Consider the following 26194-nt stretch of genomic DNA (forward strand, 5'->3'; position numbering starts at 1 on the left):
GCTCCATAGTAGTGCTTTACCCCAAAGACCCCCTAAAATGTTTTTAAATGTGATTTGTGCTTTAAATTCAGGCAGAGTGCCAGAGGCTTTTTTTTTGTGGTGTCCCCAAATCATTTTTAATAACCCTCCCTCCCCCCAACTGCTAAGTCAGCTGATCCCAATTCTCTATCTATCCTCAATCATCTATCTGCTGACTTTGCCAAACCCATACACACTATACCCATCTCTTTTCTGATCAGATTTATGGATGAATTACCCAAAGCATGTAGTGCAAGGGCCTGCCTGTATACTTTCAAATGGTACTGTTTAAAGTTTTTTATTCTATTATTATCTTGACAGGTAATAGCATAATGTCCAAATGTCCTCAAATGTGTACAGTGTGTATTTAGATCTTTGTATTATGACACTTCTTACCTATCCAGTGGGCTGCCAATAGTGTAACTAAGGAGGGGCTGTTCCAAGTAATACCCTGTATTTAGGCACTCATCTCTCAATGAAGTGGAGAGGGTTACCTGTCCAAGATTTCCCCACCCCCCATAATGTTAGAAATGGCCCATGAGAGGGGGGGGGGATATGATAGGTGTACCTTATACTTTGGTGTTGTTAAATTCCCCTTAATAAATGCTATCTGGAGGTTGGCCAAGAATGTTTGTGTCTAATCTGCTTGCCATGTTTATGTGCAAAAATATTAATTTATTTTTGTTTTCCTCAACAGTTTCCTTCCACGCCACAGGAATGGCAGACTTTGGCCTCCCACTTTGCCCAGCGGTGGGACTTTCCTAACTGCGGAGGGGCAATTGATGGGAAACACGTCCACATCGTCCCACCACCCAACTCGGGGTCGTACTATTTCAACTATAAGGGGTTCAATAGTATTGTGATGTTGGCGCTGGTGTCGGCTAATTACGACTTCTTGTATGTGGACGTGGGGAAGAATGGCCGGATGTCCGATGGTGGAGTCATCGCCCAGACGGAGTTCTACAGGCGTCTCCAGAATGGCAGCTTGGACTTGCCACCTCCAGAGGACAATGTGGAAGGACTCCCATTCGTCTTCGTTGCTAATGAAGCGTTTGCGCTGGGGGACCATCTTATGCGGCCATTCCCTATGAGGACCCTCACCCCGGAACAGAGGGTTTTTAATTACCGGCTGGCCAGAGCCAGAAGAGTGGTGGAGAACACATTTGGAATCCTGGCCAGCCGGTTCCACCTATTTCTGACACCCATCCATATGGCGGAGTATAAACTTAATCATATAATCCTGGCGTGCTGTATTCTCCATAACTTTTTACGCAAACATTCGGCCAACTATGCTGGCTCAGTTGGGCCTGAGGCCGGAATGATCCATGAAACAACACTGATGGCACTTGAAAGTGGCCGTCCTGGCTTGCCCTCCCTGAGTGCCCGTGATGTCCGGTTACGAAACCTGGAGTTCTTTGCGGGTAGGGGGGCCATCAATATGCCAGCAAATTTGTGAAGCCTTTATCAAATAAAAAAGCAAAAAAAAGAAAATCTTTGTGGACATTTACTGCTTGTGTTTGTTTTAGCTGACCCTGACAGAAATGTGTTGAGTCCAGAAAATGGCGTGATTGTGTAACCTTATACAAAGCACTGTTGGGTGTTATTTACTAAAGGCAAAGACACTTTGCACTACAAGTGCACTGAAACTGCACTTGTAGTGCAAAGAGGATTTGCCCTTAGGAAATAACCCCCATTTTCACAGAAAACACCAATTACATCACCAACAAAGTGTTTTAGCGTTGACACAATAATCCACACATTCTTGCTTAACAATCTCTTTAATACCTGCACAATCACATGTGCATTTAGAAAAGGTTTTTCTAACAAACCAACATGTTTGTTGTATAACAATTTTTGGGGTAGCATTATAAAACAGATAAATGTCCATTTAAGATAAAACAGGCATGTGTAAAACCAACAAGAAAGACACAAATCTTGAACTTACAAAGTTCACATTTGGTAGAACTTGAAGGCAATATCAGACATGAGTATTTAGGAACTGTGTTTGATATTGCTTTCAGATGGGGTGAAGTCACCCCAGGAAAAGCCAAATTTGGAAGATGCACACAAATTTCCCAATGTCAACATGTGCTAGCTGCCATCACGGGGGATCAAGGGACGTGTTTTGGGGGAGAAACCCCTTCCTCTCAGCTACTTTATTATTGAGGAAGGGGTTGCACCCCCAAAACGCGTCCATTGATCTCCGTGATGGCAAATAGCACATGTTGGCACACTGTGTACATCCTCCAAATTAGGCTTTTCTACAAATCTTTCAAACATTTTGAACATTGGAGCACACAAAAAAAACAAAGGGATTGGGAGGGGTTTTAAACTCGCCCCAAAACATCAATGATGTTTTTATTTTTTTGAATAGCATCATTGATGTTTTTCTTGAGGTTTTCCAATTCTAAATTACACCCCATGATCTCCCCGATCAGGATCTGGGCACTTTCTGATGTGAAAGGATCTGGATCCACAACATCACGATCATCTAAAAAGAGAGAAACCCAAAAAAAAAGGTATCAAAAATATGCCGGCATACATCTCTTACCTGAGCCTGTGGTCGCAGACACTCACCTGTTGTGGTGACAATTTCCACCACATCTTCCTCCTCCTGCACTTCTTGGGTTGGGGGTATTTCCCCTTCTTCCAGAGGTGGGGGGTCTATGATCTCCTCAGATGAGGGGTGTCCTCCGAGTCTTTTCTCCCCTATGTCAAACAAAAATGCTATACTTAGCACACAGTGATTTGATGGCAGAACTATAAATATAAAACATTGCTTGGAAGTGGGGTACAATTGTCTATTTTGGCAGAGTTCCAAAATGTTGCATTTTCAGTGTCCTTTGTCAAGCTTCAATACTTTACCTGTTTGGTACAAGCTTCACAGATGTAGCCCCCCCCTATAGTATACACTGGATCACCTGTGTGGCCCCCTAATAAAAATGGTGTTCTTGTGTCCCACACTAGTGCTCCAGCGTCCAGATGTGAAAACAGCTGCTGAGTGTCCTCTCCTTACACAGAATCTAGTTTGCATTTCACTCTAGTAACAAAGCCATCTACCCAACCAAAATAGTTTCTGACAAGTAGGGCGTAAAAATTGAGGCCAAATGCATATGGCCTAAACAATGGTGTTTTATAGGCCGAAAGAAAAATGTTTGATACGAACGAATAATGTACCCACGAACATGAAATTTGCCATTTAAAAATGTACACTTGTAAGAAAACCACATGGAGCAGCACGAACGTAAGAAACATAAAGAATAGGAACACAGGACAACTACTTACTTTTTTGCAGCACTCCCTGGATCTTTCTGTACTGCTCATGTTCTCCTAATTTCAGGTCCGACCACCGTTTCCTGAGCTGATCTTTCGATCGACGTACCCCGAAATGCAGTGCAGACTCTTGACCACTTTCGCCATTATCTTGGCCTTTCTGACATTGGGGTTGGGGTAAGGTCCATACTTCCCCTCATAGTCGGCCCTCTTCAGGATGTCCACCATCTCCAACATCTCCCCAAAGGACATATTTGAGGCCTTAAATCTCCTTCTGGATCCAGACGTTTCAGGCTCCGGGCTTTCCTCCTCCTCCTCCTCGTTGCTATAATTAGCACGCACCTGCTGTGTATCTGCCATGTGCTCTTCCCCCACTGCGCAGAACAAAAAGGGGCGGGGAATAGACTAGAAAGAACGTCAGGGGCGGGCGGAGTTACACGCATGCGCAGTGTGTATAAAGCGTAACACACGTGCGTATTACGTACGATCTGTGAGCGGAGGAAGGAGCATCGAAAGCGCCGATCGTGATAACAAAGGTAAGATCTAAACTTGGGCCTATTCTGCTTCGAAATTGAAGCCTATATTGTAACAAGATTAGGAGAGTTTGGCCTGACCTTAGGGTTTGTCTTGTGTTGTGTCTTGCAGAGAAAATGGATGGGTTCAACGACCACAACTTCCTCCCCCTGTTCATAGACAAATACAGGGAGCTGCCCTGTCTGTGGCAGGTGAGACACCCCCATTACAATAATAAACAAAAGAGGCAGGCAGCGCTGGAGAAACTGCTGGAGTTAGTGAAGCCGGTGGTCCCCACAGCAACCATCCCCTATTTAAAAACCAAAATTGGTGGCCTGGGGAGCACTTATCTTAGGGAGCGCAAGAAGGTCACAGATTTCCAGAGATCCGGAGCTGCAGCAGATGATGTTTATGTCCCCAGGCTGTGGTACTATGAGAGACTGCGATTTCTGTCAGACCACACTGAAGTCAGGGAATCCCTCTCAACCCTTCCTTCCACTCTTCCTTCCACCCCAGCTGAGGCTTCCGATGTCCAACCTGGGCCTTCCAGCTAGGAAGAAGTGGAGGAGCCCAGCTGGAGTCAGGTATAGCATTGTTCTACAGATTTCTGGTCTATAAATAAATGATGTTTATTAGATGTTATTATTGATCACTAATTGCTGATTGAAAAAAGTGTTTTACATATCAATAGACAGTAGTGGGCAAAAATAATTGGGAAAAGAATGAAAAATGCTGGGCTCAGAAGGATAGTCTGTTATATTTGTTAACATTCAATTTGCAACAGTCAGGAGGTGAAAATTGTGTGTGATTGATGAATAAAAAAACTAAAACTATGTCCCTTTTTCATACACAGGAAGACCTCAGCCAGAAGGAGGCTGTGGAATGTGGCAGCCAGGAGGAGGTGGGGATTAGTGGCAGCCAGGAGGAGGCGGGGCTAAGTGTCAGCCAAGAGAAGCCTGGGACCAGTCGCAGCCTGACTGAATCGCAGGTTCCTCCCCTCCGCCTTCCATATAAAAGAGCGAGGAAGGCGACTCCCATGCAGGATTCAGCGCTCAGGCTCATTCAGGAGGCTTCTGTGTCCCTCCGAGCCTTACCCACTCCTGAAGAGGCCTTTGCCTGCATGGCTGCCACCAAACTGCAGGGCATGCAGGAGGGTCAACGCCTCCGGTGTGAGCAACTTATTTATAAAGTCCTAACTAAGGGGGTGAGTGGGGAACTAACACCCAAGACCGACGTGATTGAGTTGGACCATCCTCCTCCTCCTCCTCCTGCCACAACTCCACCACCAGAGCCACCGCGTGGAAGGAAGCGTGGAAGGAAGACCAGAGAGTGATGACCCTGGGTTTAGTCTGGTCTGACAAAAGCTGCAGTCTCTCGTATGGCCACAGCCTGGGGACACAGATGTCATCTGCTGCTTTCCGGATCTCTGGGACTTCTGGACCAGACTGCACTCCCTTACATAAGGACTCCTCAGGCCACCAATTTTGCTTGAAAATAGTTGATGTGTGCCCTGGGGGTCCAAGGCTTCACCCATTTCTGCAGTTTCTCCAGCGTTGCCTCCCTCTTTGTTTAGTTGTGAGCCCTTAATAAAAGTTATTTTTTGGAAAATTATACTCTCCTATGTGTGTTTTCATGTCGATTCAGGTACATTTCTAACATAAAATGTGAAATTAACAAGGGACAACAACACCAAACAATCTCCTACAGATTAAATAGAACAACATATCAATGGTGTTGTGGTAACTTGACACAAAAAACACACACAAAAATTTTCAGGAGTACAAATAAACCCCCCCCCCCAAAAAAAAAAATAAGCCTTGAAAAAAATACAAACCAAAAAAAAAATAATCGGCCTTAAAAACAAAACAAAAAAAACCCACCAAAATAATGTTGTCAGATGTGACAAATCAAAATATATTGAGGGAATCCCGATAAATAGTAAAGAAATAAGTTTGTGAGAAGTCTGTGTGAATATGAGCAGCAAAACTACTTAATTCTTGTCACATTATAAAGAAGAAGAGAGTGCGCTGTATTAAACCATTTTTAACATTGCAGCGTGACGAAAGTGCTGTATCCATTGCGACCGCTAATTTTACCAGACCGAGCTGTTCCGTGTCGGAATTTCTTCTGAGCATGCGTGGCACTTTGTGCGTCGGAACAGGCCACACGCGGTCGAAATTGACGCGATTCGACTTTGTTGTCGGAAAATTTTATATCCTGCTCTCAAACTTTGTGTGTCGGAAAATCAGATGGAAAATGTCCGATGGAGCCCACACACGGTCGGAATTTCCGACAACACGCTCCGATCAGACATTTTCCATCGGAAAATCCAACCGTGTGTACGGGGCATTAGAGTGGAGACTGCGAGCCAGGCCAGTCCTGACCTCACAAATGCACTTCTGGAAGAATGATCAAATATTCCCATAGACAAACTCCTAAACATTGTGGACAGCCTTCCCAGAAGAGTTGAAGCTGTTATAGCTGAAAAGGGTGGGCCAACTCAATATTGATCGCTACAGACTAAGACTGGGATGCCATTAAGTTCATGCTTGTAAAGGCATGCTTGGTAATAATGTGTAGGTTTTCTTTCTTTCAGGTACATATTTAATTACACGTTTTATTTATGCAACAGAGTCACTTTAAAGTGAACATGTTCTTTACTTATCAAGGTCAAAGCAACAGGTTCATTGGCCGGCTCCTCCATCAGCTTATACTTACCTCGCCTCTGTTTGTTTGGTATTTAGCAAGTAGCATCTACTCTCAGTTTAGCTAGCTCATATTACTCCTAGAATCCTTTGTCATGTCATAGAAACCCCCCTCCCAAAAAAACCTCAGTTTAAAAACTCATAAACTCTAAAATGAAATAAAATTGACTCAAAACCATTCCCTTTGAGGCAATGGCATCCCTGGGGGGGGGGAGGGGGTAGAGGGGGCCCTGACCCCCCCCCAACATTAAGGTCAAAGCAACAGGTTCATTGGCCGGCTCCTCCATCAGCTTATACTTACCTCGCCTCTGTTTGTTTGGCTATTTAGCAAGTAGCATCTGCTCTCAGTTTAGCTAGCTCATATTACTCCTAGAATCCTTTGTCATGTCATAGAACCCCCCCCCCCCAAAAAAAAACTCAGTTTAAAAACTCATTAACTCTAAAATGAAATAAAATTGACTCAAAACCATTCCCTTTGAGGCAATGGCGTCCCTAGGGGGGGCAGAGGGGAAAGGGGGCCCTGACCCCCCCAACATTATGCTGTGCCCCACCATGTGCCCCCCCCCAATTAAAAAAAAATATATTTTTTTTTTACAAAAAGGCAATGTCTAAGAGGGAGAGCGTCCCCAGTCAGCTCCTGCTGGTGACTCCTCCCCCCTCACTCTGCTCGCTGACACTGCATAATGCGAGCGCTCACACAGCACGGCCACCCGATCTGCTTCTTCCCCCACATCCTCATTGGCACGGAGAAAAGCGAGTTGCAGGAAGGACTCCACTAGGACTCTCAGTTACTGAAAAAACAGACTGATTTCTCTCGTTCTTAGGACAGGAGAACCAGCTTGTAAATTCCAAGAGATGCCAGACCAGCACTGTCAATAGCAGGAGCAGGACAGTAAGAGGAGGCTGGGGAACCCCACAGTGGCAGAACACCAGGGCCCGGTGGCAAGACAACTTTTGCAACCCACTGCTTTGGACCCTTATATTTTCTTGGTATGCTGGTGACATATATCTCTTGTTTTATGCCATCCTGGGGGGGGGGGGGGCAATACAGTAGGAAGGGAGCTCACCGCAGAACATGTGAAAGGGCCGTTGTGGGATCGTAGTAAAATATACATATATATATATATATATTTGCATTTTATAGTTGCCCCCCTACTTTTGTCCCTGTCCCCCCATGTGCCCCCCCTAAATATGAAAGCTGGAAACGCCACTGCTTTGAGGTAAATTTGGGTCAGTCATGCGCACTGTTAGGTTCATGTTTAAATGTCTGGTACCATGTTTTGGGCTGTTGAAAGTAAAACAACAGAAAAAAGTTTACATTTGACTCTGCAACAATATTGCCATTCTTTCTGACAACAGTAACTCTCACTTTGACCTTCATCCCTATTACAGCCATCGTAAAGAGCTCCTTGTCCATAAGTGGCTATTATCAAAGTTATATAATTCTACAGCTTATATAAGAAAAATGTTTATTGACAGGCATGAAGTATTCCTGGAAAAAGAAAGAGACATAAAACTCTTACTTTCCAAGAAATTCATCAACCAATTTTAGTTTCATTGCTATCAAAATCTTCCTTTTATACTTCTCAAACGAAAGAACTGATGTTTTTATGAAATGAGAGGTTGGAGTGGCGGATCATGTGAGTTTACTTAGGGCCCGCTCACCTTCCAGTGCTTATAAATTCACAAATGTTTTATCAGACTGCACATTTTTATGTGTTTTGATACACTTTTTTGCTTTTTACAATGCTTTTTTTGCATACGTTTTCCAGCACTGCGAACACTTCCCGCATTTTGCGTGCATGACCATGCCCTAAAACTAGTGTAAAACACAAGTATAATTTGTTTTATGTGTTGTACCATTCATTAGAGTTCTCCTCTATAAATTCAAAAATGGTCTGTAAAAATGCAGTCTGATTAAAGCTCCCTGAAAGTCTGTAAAAATGCTTGTTAAAAGTATTGATTTTTTCCCCCGCTATATTAATGTAGATGTACTCCTTACCTGAAGGACATTTAGTTTGCAACAACACTGTGTATCATTAGCTACTGTTTTTTTTCCTCCTTTTTTTCATCCTTTGTTATATCTCAGCACTGCTGATCTCCTGCAGTGACTTCCTGTATATATGCACTCCAGGGATGGCTGCTTGGTATTTATTAGGTAGAGTTTCCTCATGTTGACAACAGTGGACCATGCCTGCACAATGTGTGTGGAAACTGCCAGTAATCTATGTCAGAAGCTTGTGTGATAGGGTGACAACAAAGGAGCACAATTGCTAGACAGGGACAGAGTGTTGTCACCCTATAACAGGAAGCGCAGGATCTCTGGGTATTATTTTTATGAAAGTGGCAGATTTTAAAATATTGAACAGTATTTTTGAAATGACAATAACATGTTAAAGCTTATATGAGATTTGGATGATAAAGTTTACGTCTACCGTAAAGTAAACCTGAAAAAACAAAACATAGTGCTCAGTCTTTTTGCCATTCTGTCACTCTGTCACATATGACCTGGGGCTAGGGAAGAGCATGCCATAGAATGTCCAATTATCAACAATACGAGGTTTTGGGTTAAAGTGAACCTGTAGCCAGATTATGGATAATAAAGTCTTTACATATTCCTAATAAGCTGTACATGAGCTTTACAAACAGCCCTCATTTACCTCTCTAGCTGCAGAAACTGTAGAGAAATAAAAGCGCATGTACAGCCAAAGCATTTTTTTGATAGAGTTAACTCTCCTATCAGATTACCTTTTCCTATCTGTGTCCCACTGAAGATCATTTCCTTTATCAGGGAATGAGAGGAAATCTCGCCAAAGTAATAAGAGGTCCCCTCTGAGACAGTTGTCATTAGAACATTTGTCCCCATTGGAAGATCAACCTTTTGCTCTGTGATAACTTAAAATTTAGATTTTTCCCTCTCTCTATCTCTCAGTGATAATGGTCACCAGGACAAATATAGGGTGACTCTCCCCAGTGGAGACATAGACAGCAATACATTTTTTTTTAAATCAGAAATAGCATTTATTAAACTTTAACAAATAAACACAACAGATACAACCAGTATACAAATCTGTAGTGGTGTTCCAAAGTTCCCATTAGTTGTATAAGGTGTGGAAGATTCAGAGAACAGAAATAACTCCTAAAGCACAATCACAAAAAATGCAGACTTTGCAAAGTGCACATATATTGGGGAAGACTCGAGGTGAAGACTACAACAGGACTATAAAAAATTGTTGTGTATATTAAAGGTAATCCAGAATTCTGTCTATTACAAGGTCCACCTGTGTAAGACCTGGAATTGCTAGCCCCAATGTTGAAAAATGACTTTTTCAAGCTTAAAGGTGTCACCCATGCTAAATATCCATTCTCTGTGGGTGGGGACCCTATCAGTCTTCCACTGTTGTAGGAGTCTACGGGCCTGGACGAGAGCTCTATTAACAGCTGTCTTCTGGAGGTCAGTCAATGGGAGGTCATCCAAAATTCGTAAGATCAATCGGGACAGTAGTATGGAAGACCGTATTAATAGTGTTAACCACCTCCACCCAATAGCGATGAAGTTTGGAGCAGTGCCACATAAGGTGAATAAGGTCCCCTTGCATGGTAGTACATTTTGCACAGACATGGGACTGCAAAATAGCCATATGATGCAGTTTAAAAGGTGTATAGTGGACATGAAGAACAATATATAGTTGTGAGAGCCTCTGAGTAGTGTTGAGTGAGCTTTGTAGAACTGATTCAAGAGCGTTATCCCAGAGTTTCTCCTCCAAATGGCCTATATCCTGTTTCTATTTCTCTTTAGCATTACAAGGGTAACCTTCTAAGTAGGGTGGGAGTAACATTTTATAGCATCTAGAGATAAACCCCTTTGTGTCTTGAACTAAGTGGATATACTAAAACACAGGTGTGGGAGACAGAGACTAGTCCATTGAGAGACCCTGCGAGTGAATAGCACAGGGGTAGGGAACCTTGGCTCTCCAGCTGTGGTGAAACTAGGAATGGGACTTGTAGTTTCAAAACAGCTGGAGAGCCAAGGTTCCCTACCCCTGGAATAGCATGACAAAGCTGGAAGTAGTAGAACTGCCACATCGGAGGGAGATGGAATGTGGTCTGCAAGTCTTCAAAGGAGCGGAGTGTACCATTCCTGAAGACCTGCCGTAAATGGGTAATGCCCCAGCGCCTCCACATGGCAGCTTCATCAGTTCTCCATACATTGAATTAAATCAAATAGGGCCGTATTCAGTAAAGCCCGTGATCCCCTGAAGAGATCTCACATTCAGTCAAACCTTCTGTAGTAAAGAATATGTGGGATAAGTTCTATTTGAAGATTTAAAACATAGGGTTTCTAAACCCCGGGTATATCCTGTGTCTTCATATGGTACAGCATAAGGAAATAGGCAGAGGGGGACAACGAAATTGCAGTGTTGGTCTTTGGCAAAAAGACACCAATAAGGTGTTGCATTTGGGCCACCAAATAATACAGCCAGGGATTAGGCAAGGAAACCCCACCCCGATCTTTGCAATGTCGAAGCTACTCAAATTTAACAGCAATAACATTTTCAATAGCAAAAAGTGCAGCACTACAATACTTCAAACATAAAGTGCTGTGTATAAAAAAAATAAACATAAATCGAGCATGTGATCATCTTACATCACACAAATAATGAATGATCAAAATCCTAAGTCCATAAAGTGCAAAGCATGTGCCAAAAAATGTAAAAATCATCCAGTAACAGTATATTTCCAGGTGATGTCAGACATAAAAGGTGACAAAAGTGGTTCTTTGCATAAAGTGACAGAAGTGCTTTACTGCATAAAGAGACTTCGGTGCTGCTTCCTTCACCAATTTGCACTCACCAGAATGCCATCGGTAAATGTCATAATGACAAAATATCCTTTGAGAGTTTCCAGCAATCATCAAATGGCACTTCCACATTCCACAGGTGAAACTGTCTCGCTTAAAAAGATGCTTACCACACAGAGCCCAAGAAAAGTTTTATGGTGTAGTGATTTATTGTAAAATTAATGACATACATGTAAAAACAAAGGATGGCTAGCTTTAGACTTGGTTCACGCCACTGTCATCCTTTGCCATGTGTTGTGTTAGGGCAGCTATAGAAATACAGTTTATGCTGTATTTATGATGCCCCCCCGTTGAACAGGGGGTTAAACTGGCTAAAGTTCTGTCCAAGCATAGGTTTGCACTGAACCATTGGCTCATCTCTGGTTGTTGTCTAGGTTTTCCAAGGACTTGCCAATCAACAGGATCCTTGACAACTCATACTGTATATGTGGCCTCAGGGGGGTGGGCTTTCTTCAATGACATTGCATGCACATGTATTTTTACTGGACGAACTGAGCTGTAACCAACAGTTCCTGGACTCAGAGTAATGATCAGGACCCAATAAGACCAGCTCTTGATCAAGTAATCACTGTAATGGCCAATCACTGTGATCACTAGTGTTAGAACCCACCCCTGTACTTTTTCTCCTTTGTGACATTACATAGGGCAGATAGATGAATTTCCTGATGTGGCTATAGTATTTTGACAGCTGATACCATAGCTGTCAAAATTCCCAAGTAATAGCTCAGTCTGATTGGATAGAGGCTCTGTTCACTCAACAGTTTTCTGCCTGGCTCCTTCCACAGGGCCGCCCACTAAGTTAGGTTTGGCCAATTCATCAGGAACCTACCGAATATCGCACAGTGCATGGCCAGCTGTATTCGTGTGTTTATACAGTATATATATATATATATATATATATATATATATATATATATTCACCGTAGTTGGGGAAAGTAGCACCCGGTTTGTAGTCAGTGCAATGCAATCTGGTCCTCCCACTGACCATATGTACAAGAAAAATTCAGAGGATTGCTACACTTAAAATGTTATTGAATCAATCTGTTCAAACGAAGTATTACATGCTATAGCGTTCGATGATGTCATATCATTGAATGCTATAGCATGTAATACTTTGAACAGATTGGTTCAATAAAATTTTAAGTGCAGCAATCCTCTGGATTTTTCTTGCATATATATATATATTCCATGCACCTCGGGAGTAGGAGCATTTATTTAGTTTTTTTTTTTTTTTTGGTGGTGGGTCATTGTAATGACATAAAATTATATAGAGGTAAAGTCAAAGGATGAAAAAAAAAATTGTGCAGAGGAAGAGAAAAAAGAGAGAGAGGGTGCCACCTAAAGCCCCATACACACTATCAGATTTTCTGCTGATTTTTATCTTCAGATTTACCAAAACCATGTAGTGCAAGGGCCTGCCTGATTGCATACAAATTGAAACTCCTAAGGTTTGACCTCATATTATATGGTTTTGGTAAATCTGAAGACAAAAATCAGCAGAAAATCTGATAGTGTGTATGGGGCTTCAGTGTAGTTTATTAGAATACTGATAAAATCAAATGTATATACTGTATGCACTCACTGTGTGACATAAAATAACTGGCATATCAAGTGACAGATCCAGTGGAGTCTGCTTTGGGATAAGTAGTCTGTTGGAGGAGAAAGGGACAATATCTATCTGCAGAGTTCGGCAGGGATGTGGCCAGGCCAAGCAGAGTGGAGAAGGGAGGCAGCTGGATGGATAAAAGTTCATGCTTGGTCTCCTCCGACTGTGACAGGCACAGCTGAGCATGGAAGCGTCCAGATTTCCATGGCAAATAGTAACGTCACATGTTACATGCATGGGGGCAGTACCGCCCTTTCTTCCTGAAACTCGTAGCCACACCCTCACACATGTCACATATAATGTCGCTGGTTGCCATGGAAATCCAGACATTTTCATGTTCATCTCTGCCTGTCACAGTCAGGGGAGACCGAGTGTACATTTTTAATCCATCCAGCCGCCTTTCTGTTCCACTCTGCTTGGCCTAGGTGCATCCCTGCAGAACTCTACAGATAGATATCTCTCTCCACCAACAGACTGCTTATCCCAGGGTGGACTCCACTGAACCTGTCACTTGATTTACCAGTCATTTTATGTCACACAGTATGTGCATATATACATTTGATTTCATTGCAATTCTAATAAACTACACTTAGAAGGTGGTTGCCCTCTCTCTTTCTTTGCCTATATACATTCTACTGAAATACTTGAGGTCCTAACATTGAGAGGTGCAGCAGCCGTACTAAGTGCTTGTTTATCGTCCACCACTACAGAAATCCATAGACCTATCAGGACTATTACAACTGGGGGGCAGCACAAGTTCTATATTCATATGTGCCATCTTTTTACTATATAAGAAAGAATTTGTAACTGTTTTTGGACCAGTTTTCCTTTTATAACAAAAATAAAAATAGAATCAGGGGATACCCATTACATTTTACCATCAAATTAAGGTTTAATATATCCTGAAAAAAAGGTTTCTTCTATTTTCATATAAGGCACCTGGGGTGCCCAAGGACTTTACATATTTTTAAAGGGTGTCATGACTGAATAAGGGTTGAGAAATGCTGCTCTAAGCTGTTCAAAAATTGACTTCAACATGACCTCTGTTATGATGTTTGAGGATGAATTGCTCCACAGTACCTGCAGCTACAGAGGTCAGTGAAGCTTGCAGCTTGTTATGAGTATGTAAATACTTCACTGTCTAGAACAGTGATGGCGAACCTTGGCACCCCAGATGTTTTGGAACTACATTTCCCATGATGCTCAGGCACTCAGCAGTGTAGATGAGCATCATGGGAAATGTAGTTCCAAAACATCTGGGGTGCCAAGGTTTGCCATCACTGGTCTAGAGTATAGTCAAATGTTCAATTTACATGCAAAATCAGCTAAATGGCCTAATTACAAATTCCTGTTTAAATCAATATCCTACACTTCTCAGAGTCTAAGAATAAGTGTTACAGATTTACACATTTCCTTCAATAATAAAAATCCCTAAGCAGAAATCTGAATACATACACAAATAACTCTGCTCCCTCCAGCAACAGCGAAACTGTTTCTAAATTTTACCAGCAGCACAGAAAACCCCACGGGTGCCGTTTTAAGTGAAATGATGGCGGACACAGTTGTCAATTTGGTTTTCATACTAACTATAAACCATGATTGTTATTTCTCTAGTTTTTATAATCTGTCTTTGGAAAGAGCTGTAGGGGGAATACATAGTATTTTTGGTTTCTTTTTTTTCACAATACTAAATACAAACTTATAATAAATAATCTAATGAATGAGTTTATTGCCCAAATCCAACCTAAACTTTCTATTTAATTAGGAAATACTTTATTGCTATGAGTAGATAAACGATAGGAGTGGCCAACTTGATTCAGGAGTTCACAAAGCTCTCTTTATCAGGGATCCAGACAAAAATAAAATGCAATTGGTATTGTGTAGACAACTTATATTGATTGTGATTACCATTGTGTTTGTAGTCCCAATGAAGGGGAATTTTTGAGCCACCTGAAATGAGTTGGAGTAATTTTAGAACTTTGCCAATAATAAGTCTGATCTGTGCTCAATACAAAAGGTCATGGCACCCTCATCCTTTATCTGCTCATAGACTTTATCTCCTTGATCTGGCTCAGAAAGCTGACTGGATCAAACAATAAGCAATTTAAACACCTAATTCAAATACTCCTTTTCCATAGTATTTCCTTTTCCATAGTATAGTTCAAATACTCATCCACAGAGTCCAGCAACCAACCACCTCCTTCCTTTACCAGGTTTTTATTGCTGTCTATGTCCCTCACCCTCTCAAATTTTTATGGTGATCATTGACATAGGGACAGAAAGTTATGGGAGGATCCAACATTTGACAGTCATTACTGGAACAGTGGGTGAGGGGAAATCCTATAATGACTGTTCTGGTGACAAGTGTCTCACAGGGGATGTACTGTTCCCGTACTTTGGAGAGATAATTTCTCCCTTGTGTTTCTGGGACAGGAAGGAAAGGTAAATCTCTCCAACAAGCACTAAACTTGATGGGGGTCCAACAAAACTGGAAGTGAGGAAAATTTGCCCGACAGGAAAACCTACATTAAAATGAAATCATTGGTAGAGGGGGAAGGGATAAAACCTCAATTACAGTAGGTGTTTCTTCCAAAACATAGCAGCATACTAGAAAGTGAAGGTGTCAATTACCCTTTATGGTTAGCATTTTCCAATATTCTTTACTAACAGGGTGACAACACATCTGCAGTTCAGTATCTCCAGGAAGAACTGATCACCATTCGCAATCTGTATGAGAAGGAAATTGGAGATCTTCGGGAGAAGCTGGAGCAGAGCTATTACGAAGGAAGCAGAGATGGGTACAGTGGTCCGCCGAGCAATATGATGGCTGCAGAGTACCAAAGCAGGTGGGGTTTGTTACTCATATCCCTTGCTTACGTCTACCATAGGGCATAACTACCAGGGCCTATGGCACAAGATTTCAAGCATGTTCACATTTTGAGCTGTTAACCTCAATTTGTTGAAAGGAATTCTTGATGTAACATTCACATTTACAGTATACATGCCTACTGTTTAACAATGTTTAAGATTGTATTTTATTTACAAATTTGTAATTGCTTCCCTGGGGGCTAGCTGTATGTCTGAAAAGGTTGTTTACTACTCTTTGATTGGCAGTTGAGATGTAAGGATACACCATCTAATGGTTGTAATGTCTTCAAACTGTCTGAGTAGATTTGCTAAAGTTTCATTGAAGAACAGTAAAGTGCAATTACTGTGTTACATTTTTACACAACAAACAGACATTTTTTGGGAACATGCATTCACATTGGAGCATTACAATGCTGTGGAGATAAGGGAAGGCACTTGGGAGGGCTGGAACTTAACATGGAACTGTGTCCAGATTGTGCACATCAGCACTAACCCCCACAGGGGCCACTGAAATTAAACAGGTATCCTGTCAGGGTCTGGATCTGAACCTTGGAGCTCTGCAGTATCTGGCTGTGCCACCAGAGATGCTGGACAGCTCCCTGTCTGTTCCATTGTTCCTTGACTATTCTTCAGCTTGATCTCAACCTGAAACCACTTGTTACTGACCTTTGGATTGTTTACTGACTATGCTTCTGCTTGATCCCTACCTGCTACATCTGTTACTGGACCCCGACTTGCTCACCTGGTGGTCTTGAGGACCATGACCTGACACTAGCACTCAGCGGAACCCATCTTCACCATCAGGAGCTCTGGTGAAGGCCGGTTAGTGCTTAGACCCTAAACCTTGGGTGAGGCCGCATCATCTGCCAGGGTTACCTGCCTGTATACTTATCCTGCTTGAACCTCTCTATTGCTATAGCTACTGGTCTCCAAGCCAGACCCGACCATGACATCTTCCATACCTGGTTTGTTTGCCACCCCCCCAAAAAAAAAAATTGGAGCACCAGCGCCACTGGTACTTCTGTATTCCAGCTTCCTAAGGTAGTGTCCTCCAGAAAATTCTTCTTAATCTAGGTTCCTCCAGACCTCCAGCCAAGGACATGCTGAGGTCTGAAAGCAACAGCTCTTCAGTAACACAGGCTGCCTCCCAGGAGCAAGAGGTTCCAAAAGAGAAAACTCTAAACAGACCCTCCCAAAAATGCATCTTCTCCCCAGCCACACCTTCTGGGCCTACCTCCCAGGCAGTGGCAGCCCATCTATTAGGGTTGCCCGGGCACCGCCCCCTCTATCCATGGCCGCCAAATTGTATTTGATGCTCTATGATCCACTGCCGCTACCCCCTATTCATGCGTCCAGCCCCTTTCAGGATGCTGGGCACATGAATTACAGCGGCGGGGATGTTTTTTTTAAGCACCTGATTAGAGCCAAAGGCTGTAATAGGCTTCACAATAGGGTGGGCTCGTGGCGCAGAGCATTGTGCCATGAGCCCACGCAGGTGTTACAACAGTAAATTAATATTCGCTGTTGCAACACTGATCCTCCTCCCGGCCAATCAGGAAGTGGGTCTGATACCCGTCACCCAATTGGCTGAAAGGACAGGCGATCCCATTGGACACCTAGGAGGAGGGGAGGAGATGCATGGCGGAAGCGAGGAGGAGAAGACACAGGAGCCATTTCCCGATGCCCGCAGCAGCCTGATGTCCGCTGATGCCCCGATCCCCACCACTGCCCGATGTGCAGGTCCCTTGCCCGATCCCTGCTGCTGCCCGATGTGCCCGCTGCTCCCAAAACCCCACCACTGCCTGATGTGCCCGCCACCTAGATGGGGTAAGTTCCCACGGACTGGCAGACAGCAAGTGGGGGGGGGTTTGAGGTGCCGCCGGGGTGGGGTGTTTGCCGCCCCCCAAACAAAGAAACCACAAGCTGCCACTGTTCCCAGGGATTGGCTGAGATTATATAACATGTAATAATCCAGTGGCTAACCCTTCTACTGTTTCAGAGGCAGGCAGGAGCAATCAACAACCAGGCTTAGGGATACTTGACCAGACCTAGAAAATAAATTGCTGCTCGTCTAGATACAGCAGAGCCGAAAAATAAATTTAGCCAACCTAGGGCACGGGTGCTGTACAATAAAAACTAACATATTTATATATTCTTAACAAGTAAGTAAAAGCTCTCCTCCTCCTTCTTGCCTCTGTAGCTATAGGCATCATGGAGAAATTAATCTACAAAGTTCACAACAGAGGCAGATAAAATGTATTTTCCCATCCCTTTCCACAACTTCCTGGATTCCCTGCATTCTTTGCAGCTTCTCCTCTGCTGCTTACTTAAAATTTCTAATGCCCCGTACACACGGTCGGACTTTGTTCAGACATTCCGACAACAAAATCCTAGGATTTTTTCCGACGGATGTTGGCTCAAACTTGTCTTGCATACACACGGTCACACAAAGTTGTCGGAAAATCCGATCGTTCTAAACGCGGTGACGTAAAACACGTACGTCGGGACTATAAACTGGGCAGTGGCCAATAGCTTTCATCTCTTTATTTATTCTGAGCATGCGTGGCACTTTGTCCGTCGGATTTGTGTACACACGATCGGAATTTCCGACAACGGATTTTGTTGTCGGAAAATTTTATATCCTGCTCTCAAACTTTGTGTGTCGGAAAATCCGATGGAAAATGTGTGATGGAGCCCACACACGGTCGGAATTTCTGACAACAAGGTCCTATCACACATTTTCCGTCGGAAAATCCGACCTTGTGTACGGGGCATTAGGACTACATACCCAAGCAGTGATTCCTGTACTGATGCCACCTCTTAAACTTCTCCACTCAGCACCTCTGTAAATCAAAAGGCAGGCTCTATGAAATGTATGACGCAGCAGTGCGTACTTAAAGGACACAGTGAATATGTGTCTAAGAATTCAAGAAAGTAAATGCGTGGGGATCTTCACAAAGTAAGTTTAAAAACTTTAAGATTGTTCTAAGTAATAGAAGTAAACTAGAATAAATTGAACTGCAATGTGGAAATTAATATATAGTTTTACATTTTGACCATAGATACGCTTTAAAGTCTTTGTTGAGATTTTTGAAAATGAATTACTTCACATTACAATTAGCTAGAGAGGTCAGTGAGGGCTTGTTTTAGAGCTATTTTGCTTATTAATATGAATATGTAAAATATTTAAAGTAGAACTATAGGTAAAGCTTTTTTTTTTCATTTTGGATAGAGAAAGGGAGGGTTATAACCCCTGTAAGATTTTTTTTTTTTTTTAACCTCTGTTCTCATTGGGGAGATTTCCCTTCACTTCCTGTTCCACAGCCAAACGAGGAAGTGAGAGGAAATCCCTGCTAATTAAGGAAATCTCTTGGGGACCCCCAGGTTTGGAACTAGTGTCCTTTTTGGAAGATTTACTTTCCGTTACTTTTCTGAAGACAACCCACAATTTGGGATATTCTTTTAATTTTACTTTCAATGATAATGGTAAACAGGACCAATAGAGAGGGTGAATCACCTCAATGGGGACTGTAATGTTTGGCATTGTATAGCTCAAGTGTGGAGATCACCAGTGAGTAGAGTCTATGCCAGTTCTGACGTTTAAGGGCTTGTTGGCCCACTTTTATTTCAGAGAAAGAAAAGAAACTGTCCAACAAAACAAACAGTTGGCCCACTTTTATTTCAGAGAAAGAAAAGAAACTGTCCAACAAAACAAACAGTTGCCCCACAAAGGGGTTTCCATCATCAATGCAAAAATAAAGTACAAATTCAACTTCCTAGCCCCATGACACAGCGTCCCTCTGTTACTATATAAATGCTGTACCTCAGTCAGCTCTTTTCCTCACAGCTTTCCTGCTGCTCCGGCCCTCAGGCTTGGGCCCTCTGTCTGTTCCATCACAGACTGCACCACGCAGTCGTCTGGATTCTCACCCATGAGGGTGGAGCCCAGAACCCTGGCCCTGACTCTCCAAAAATACCCCCACACACCTGCACAATCATTGCTCACCAAGATTGCTATACAATCTCTGGGCTCCAGATCCCAAACAAAGTTTTAACAACCACCACGTAACTGAAAAAACAGTTTTCCTCAAATTAGACAACAAGCTCCCTGGAGCCCCTCAACCTGCTTTGTTGAGAATCATGCATGACATACACCATGCCATGGAACCATACTACCACAGGATACAGACAGCAATAAAAACTAACAGGTGTTCTAATCCATGTCCACTCTATCCAAAACTAAAAAAAAGTTTTGCCTTTAGTTTTACTTTTACAGAATCACTTAAAAAAACTGTACTTTGCCCATGCAAGGCATTGTAACAGGCACATTTTAAATGATCAGTTCACCCAAAACCCAAATCTTATTACGATCAGTCCACCCAAATCTTATGTTAGTGTTTGGCGGATGCTGCAATTTTAAGGGGAGAATCCCACACACAAAACAAGAAAAATAACTCAGTCTAACAGCTGAATGGGCCACACAAAGATGACCCACTGGTTGTTACGACATCAATGTCTGCCTAACAACCAGCTTAAAGTGGTTGTGAAATCAGAAGGTTTTTTTTATCTTAATGCAGTAAGATAAAAAACCTTCCATGTTCAGCAGCCTCCCTCAGCCCCCCTAATACTTACCTGAGCCCATCCAGCGATGTTGCAGGAGTGTCTCGGCTGCCCGGGACTCTCCCTCCTCATTGGCTGAGACGCAGCATGGCACCATTGGCTCCCGCTGTTGTCAAGGTCAGTGAGCCAATGAGGAGAGAGAGGGGGCGTGGCCGAACGGCGGCTTCGTGTCTGAAAGGACACACAAAGCAGTGGCTCGGCTCAGGTGCCCCATAGCAAGCTGCTTGCTTTGGGAGACTCAGCAGAGGGGAGGCACCAGGAGCACCGACGAGGGACCCGAGAAGAGGAGGATCCAGGCTGCTCTGTGCAAAACCACTGCACAGAGCAGGTAAGTATGACATGTTTGTTATGTTTGTTATTTTTAAACAATAAAAACTGACATTTTAGTTTCACTTTAAGCGAGAAGCTTTAGCAACGATAGTAATACCTCTCTCTGCTAAATCTTTTACTTCCCGTTGCATGCAGCTGGAGGTTTGGCTCAGCCAAATATTTATTTAGTTTAGCCATTCACTAAACTCCAAACACATACATTTTGGACCGAACCTGAGTTCAGTCTGAACCCCTAGCTTATCCCTATTAGTGAGATCTCTGTGAGTGCCCAGGTCTTCACACTTGATGTGCCCAATATGTGTGGTTCTCACTATCCCTGTGTAGCAAAGTCCTGGGCCCTGTTAGGCCTAATGGTAACCTCTAGAGTCGGGGACAGCTGACATCCTTCTGTGTAGAGTGGGTTACAAGGCATGGTGGGTGTAATGCAGGATAAAAAAAGGGTGGGCGCCAGACACTTTTTTGAATGCAAAGACTCTTAAACAGAACTGTGGGAGAGAGGGTTATGGCCAGGACACCCTTAGGTAGATGCAATGTTAATTGGCAGACTCCGAGACTTCTATAGGCAGACAGCCATACAGGTGAAGGCCTCCAGCCGGACACCACTTCTGTATAGGTAGGACGCTGTCTCCTATGGCAACCATCTTGTAGAAGTTACTAACTGTAATTGTATCCAACTATTTGCAACACAAACAGTTTTAAGCTTACCCCATAATCACTCACTGTGGGTCTTCACTCAATGAGATCCCAGTCTCTCTCACTAGACTTCAGATCCAATAGCCACTGGATTCCCTGAGCTCTTCCACTGTTAGCACTCAGTATCTTCCTCAAGCGTCACCCCCGCTTCCCTGCTGGGTCCCTGGCTTGGCACTCACAGATACACTTCAAGTGTCACCCCTGCCGACATGCTAGGTCCCTGGCTTGGCACTCACTGATGCTCCGCAAGCGTCACCACTGCTGTCCCACTGGGTCCCTGGCTTGGCACTTGCTGAAGTTTTCCCACTCCTTCACAGTCCCTGGCTGTTGAGAAGTCTGCTCTGGTTCTGGCCTCAGATTACTCACAGTGATCTCCGGTAACAAGGTGGATGGTACCTTAGTGGCGACAGCTTTCCCTCTACCTCCCAGGCCGGCTGAACCATTACTTCTGGTTGGACTACCAGCCTGCAGTCCCAACCCTACGCTGCTCTCCTGCTTCTGGATAAGCCCTCAGGCAGCTTAGCAGCCAGATGTCCCCAGGATAGGCCTCAGGCTTATGGCCTAGCAGCCAGGGGCAGCATGACACACGTCCACTCAGACAGACGTCCAAGTGGCACAGAACCCCGATCACCTGACTCCAACCAAATAAATAGGCTCTCCCAGCAGGCCAAGGGACCCAAGAAAATCCCTGCCCATTGGCTGAGACACCCCATTCATTCATAATCTGTCCTTGCTATGCCCTTGTCCTATCTAATGTCACCAGCTATGGTGCCATCTAGTGACAAAAGAGAAAAGTGCAGCAAGTCCAGGATTAGGGAGAAATCAATTGATCTCCTAACAATAGGCTAAGGCAACTATCGCTTGGCAACTAAATTTAACAGCAGCCCTGCCTAAACATCAGGGTGCCACACCCGCTTGATTAATTTTCTATTTTATATTATGGAGGATATAACAGGAGAAGCTGGAACACCCAAAGCCATAGCTCCCAACTATCCCTGATTTTGAGGGAATGTCCCTGATTTAGAAACAAAGTCCCTCTGTCCCTCTTTCCTCCTCATTTGTCTCTCATTTTGGTCTGATCTATATGGTTGTATATAAAATTCACTATTTATCTTTCAAAAAGTGTTGTCCAGTGCTAAACCTTTCTTACGATTTCTAAGTTGCTGCATTTGTAAATTCTAAAATACAATATAAAGGAATAGTAGTGGTAAAAAAAAAAAACAATCATTTTTTTTTAACAATTCTCCTTTAAGGGGGCATAGTGGAGGGTATGTCCCATGCCTACATACTTTTGCTAATAGGTATCCTTCATTCCCATCTCAGAAAGTTGGGAAAGCTCCTATGTGGACAGAAACTGAGTTGGGAATTTTGTCAGGGAGATCTTACTATTGGAGCATCCAAAACATGTAAGAAGTCAGGGGCTGACTCTGTCCACCAAGCTCCATCAATACCTAAAATATTACCTTTAGGTGGATTGAATTTTTAACTAGCACATTAAAGAATATATCCCGGGGAAAAATATTTTATTAAGCTGAAAGCGTGATTCAATCACACATGAACAAACTTGTTGATCAAGAAACATATACAGAAGGGCAGCGTGTGTGATACACGTTGATATGATGATTATTGCAAAGATTAAAAAAAAAAGAATATAATGCAAAAATGATTGTTTTAATTAAGGTACAATCAGCTCTTCAGAAATGTCTAAAGCCTTGTACACACGGTCTGATTGTTGTCAAAAGGGCGTGTGTAGGATTTTGTCCAGCATACTAACGATACACAAAATGTCGTTTGACAAACACGAATGTAGTGACGTACTATGAGAGTATAAGGAGGAAGTTAATTTCTCAAGCACCGCCCATTGGACCCCTTCAGCTAATTTCATGTTAGTAGGAGTTTGGTGAGCGTGGATTCACGATTTTCAGATAGTAGAAAACAAATGCCTTTGTATACAAATACTTTTGGCATAACTACATGCAAAGCAGCTTCATTTCATTTCATCAATTGCCACGTCACGAATGTTAATTGTAGATTCCGAACAGTGGTTTACAAGCCGAACTCTTCCCAGTCATTCCTTGATTCCGAGCATGCGTGTTTGTACTTTCGACTTTTGTGTGACGATTTCTGTACTGACCATCCGAAAATCAGACGTTGAGTTCACATCAGACAAAATTTTATAGCCTGCACATCCAGCTCTTGTCTGATATAAAAGTCAAATCGCCCTTCGCATGCACCGTACAAACGATCCGAAAATCCGCAGACAGCTGGTCTTCAGACTTTTCCCTTCTGATTTTCGTACCGTGTGTACGAGGCCTTACTGTATTCTACCAACTTTTTTTGCTATGCCAAAAATAATTTTTGACAACAAGATTGTTTGCAGTTATTGAATTTATGATCAGTTATGTATTGTTATACATTTGCCTCCCCTTATCAGGTGCCATGTGTAATTAGCATTATACTTTCAACTGTACTTACCCCTTATAAAAAAAAAAAGGCTGTCCCTTAATTACACCAGGGTCCTTCTTTAAATTAGACTGGGTTCACACATATGCGGTGCCAGATACATAGTTGCCAACTGTCCCGGATTTCCCGGGACATTCCCGGGACTTACACTCCATTCACAAATTTTTTGTGTCCCGGTAAATGTCCCGAAAAATCCGGTTTTTGATTTTTGCCGCCCGCCGCCGCCGCTAGAGGTCTGCGGCCGGTGGAGACATTGTCTCCGCCGGCCGCCATCTTGAAGAAGCTTGAAGACGGCTGGGGGGGGGGGGCTAGACGGAGCTCCTCCGACGCCGCCCACCCTCCGCCCCGCCTCACTCCGCCCACCCTTCGCTCCGCCCCGCCTCACTCCGCCCACCCTCCGCCCCGCTCCGCCAAGCCTCACTCCGCCTACCCCCGCCCCGCTGCCAGGGAAAGGGGCGGGGGTTTTGCCATCCATGCGGAATTCGAAAAGACCGGTGGATTCTGAGGTAGGGGAGGGGGGGCGCACGCCGCTGTGGGAATTTGTAGGGGGGGCTCCACTGGGGGACACCTGATGTGAGGGGGGGCTCCACTGGGGGACACCTGATGTGAGGGAGGGCTCCACTGGGGGACACCTGATGTGAGGGGGGGCTCCACTGGGGGACACCTGATGTGAGGGGGGGGCTCCACTGGGGGACACCTGATGTGAGGGGGGGCTCCACTGGGGGACACCTGATGTGAGGGGGGGCTCCACTGGGGGACTCCTGATGTGAGGGGGGCTCTGCCGGGGACTCCTGATGTGAGGGGGGGCTCTGCCGGGGACACCTGATGTGAGGGGGGGCTCCACTGGGGGACTCTTGATGTGAGGGGGGCTCCGCCAGGGACACCTGATGTGAGGGGGGGCTCCACTGGGGGACTCTTGATGTGAGGGGGGCTCCGCCAGGGACACCTGATGTGAGGGGGGGCTCCGCCAGGGACACCTGATGTGAGGGGGGGCTCCGCCAGGGACACCTGATGTGAGGGGGGGCTCCGCCAGGGACACCTGATGTGAGGGGGGCTCCGCCAGGGACACCTGATGTGAGGGGGGCTCCGCCAGGGACACCTGATGTGAGGGGGGCTCCGCCAGGGACACCTGATGTGAGGGGGGCTCCGCCAGGGACAGCTGATGTGAGGGGGGGCTCCGCCAGGGACACCTGATGTGAGGGGGATCTCCGCCAGGGACACCTGATGTGAGGGGGTGCTCCGCCGGGGACACCTGATGTGAGGGGGAGCTCCGCCAGGGACACCTGATGTGAGGGGGAGCTCCGCCAGGGACACCTGATGTGAGGGGGGGCTCCGCCAGGGACACCTGATGTGAGGGGGGGCTCCACTGGGGGACACCTGATGTGAGGGGGGGCTCCGCCGGGGACACCTGATGCGAGGGGGGCTCCGTCGGGGACACCTGATGCGAGGGGGGGCTCCGTCGGGGACACCTGATGCGAGGGGGGGCTCCGTCGGGGACACCTGATGTGAGGGGGAGCTCCGCCAGGGACACCTGATGTGAGGGGGGGCTCCACTGGGGGACACCTGATGTGAGGGGGGGCTCCGCCGGGGACACCTGATGCGAGGGGGGGCTCCGTCGGGGACACCTGATGCGAGGGGGGGCTCCGCCGGGGACACCTGATGTGAGGGGGGGCTCCGCCGGGGACACCTGATGCGAGGGGGGGCTCTGCCGGGGACACCTGATGCGAGGGGGGGGCTCTGCCGGGGACACCTGATGCGAGGGGGGGCTCTGCCGGGGACACCTGATGCGAGGGGGGGCTCTGCCGGGGACACCTGATGTGAGGACGGACTCTGCCGGGGGCAGGCGACGTGGCTAGTGACACGCTCAGGGCTCCCACTGATTCTGCATTATGGTGAGTTGAATGATTTAATTTTATATTACAATGTAATAATAGAAATACTGCACTTCAATCATCCTGACACAATAACAATCATGGTGCCGGGATGATTGAAGTGCTAACACCAGGTGTTTGGAGTATCTTTATCTGCTGATTGTTAAACTTTCTAGAATACACATATTTTTATTGTGTAGGATCTGGGGCTGCTGTCCCGTCATTTCCCTCTCCCCCTCTCCCCCTTTCCCTCTCCCCCTCTCCCCCTTTCCCTCTCCATCTTTCCCTCTCCCCCTTTCCCTCTCCCTCATTCATCTCAGACTCTAACCACATCCTCTTGATCCACGCCCATTTAAGCCACGCCCACTATGAC

General features: G+C 44.8%; 1 protein-coding gene across 3 annotated transcripts in view; it reads left to right on the plus strand.

The window, feature by feature from the left end:
* LMNTD1 (lamin tail domain containing 1) overlaps positions 1 to 26194 on the plus strand; it is a 246028-nt gene that overhangs the window by 26936 nt on the left and 192898 nt on the right. For all 3 annotated transcript variants that reach the window (XM_073621760.1, XM_073621758.1, XM_073621759.1), the window contains one exon: positions 15647 to 15822. In XM_073621760.1, coding sequence (XP_073477861.1) covers positions 15797 to 15822 — 26 coding nt within the window. In that variant the 5' untranslated portion in view covers positions 15647 to 15796. The remainder of the gene's footprint in view (positions 1 to 15646; positions 15823 to 26194) is intronic.

This window comes from Aquarana catesbeiana, linkage group LG03, assembly GCF_042186555.1.
Source record: "Aquarana catesbeiana isolate 2022-GZ linkage group LG03, ASM4218655v1, whole genome shotgun sequence".
Taxonomy (NCBI): Eukaryota; Metazoa; Chordata; class Amphibia; order Anura; family Ranidae; genus Aquarana; species Aquarana catesbeiana.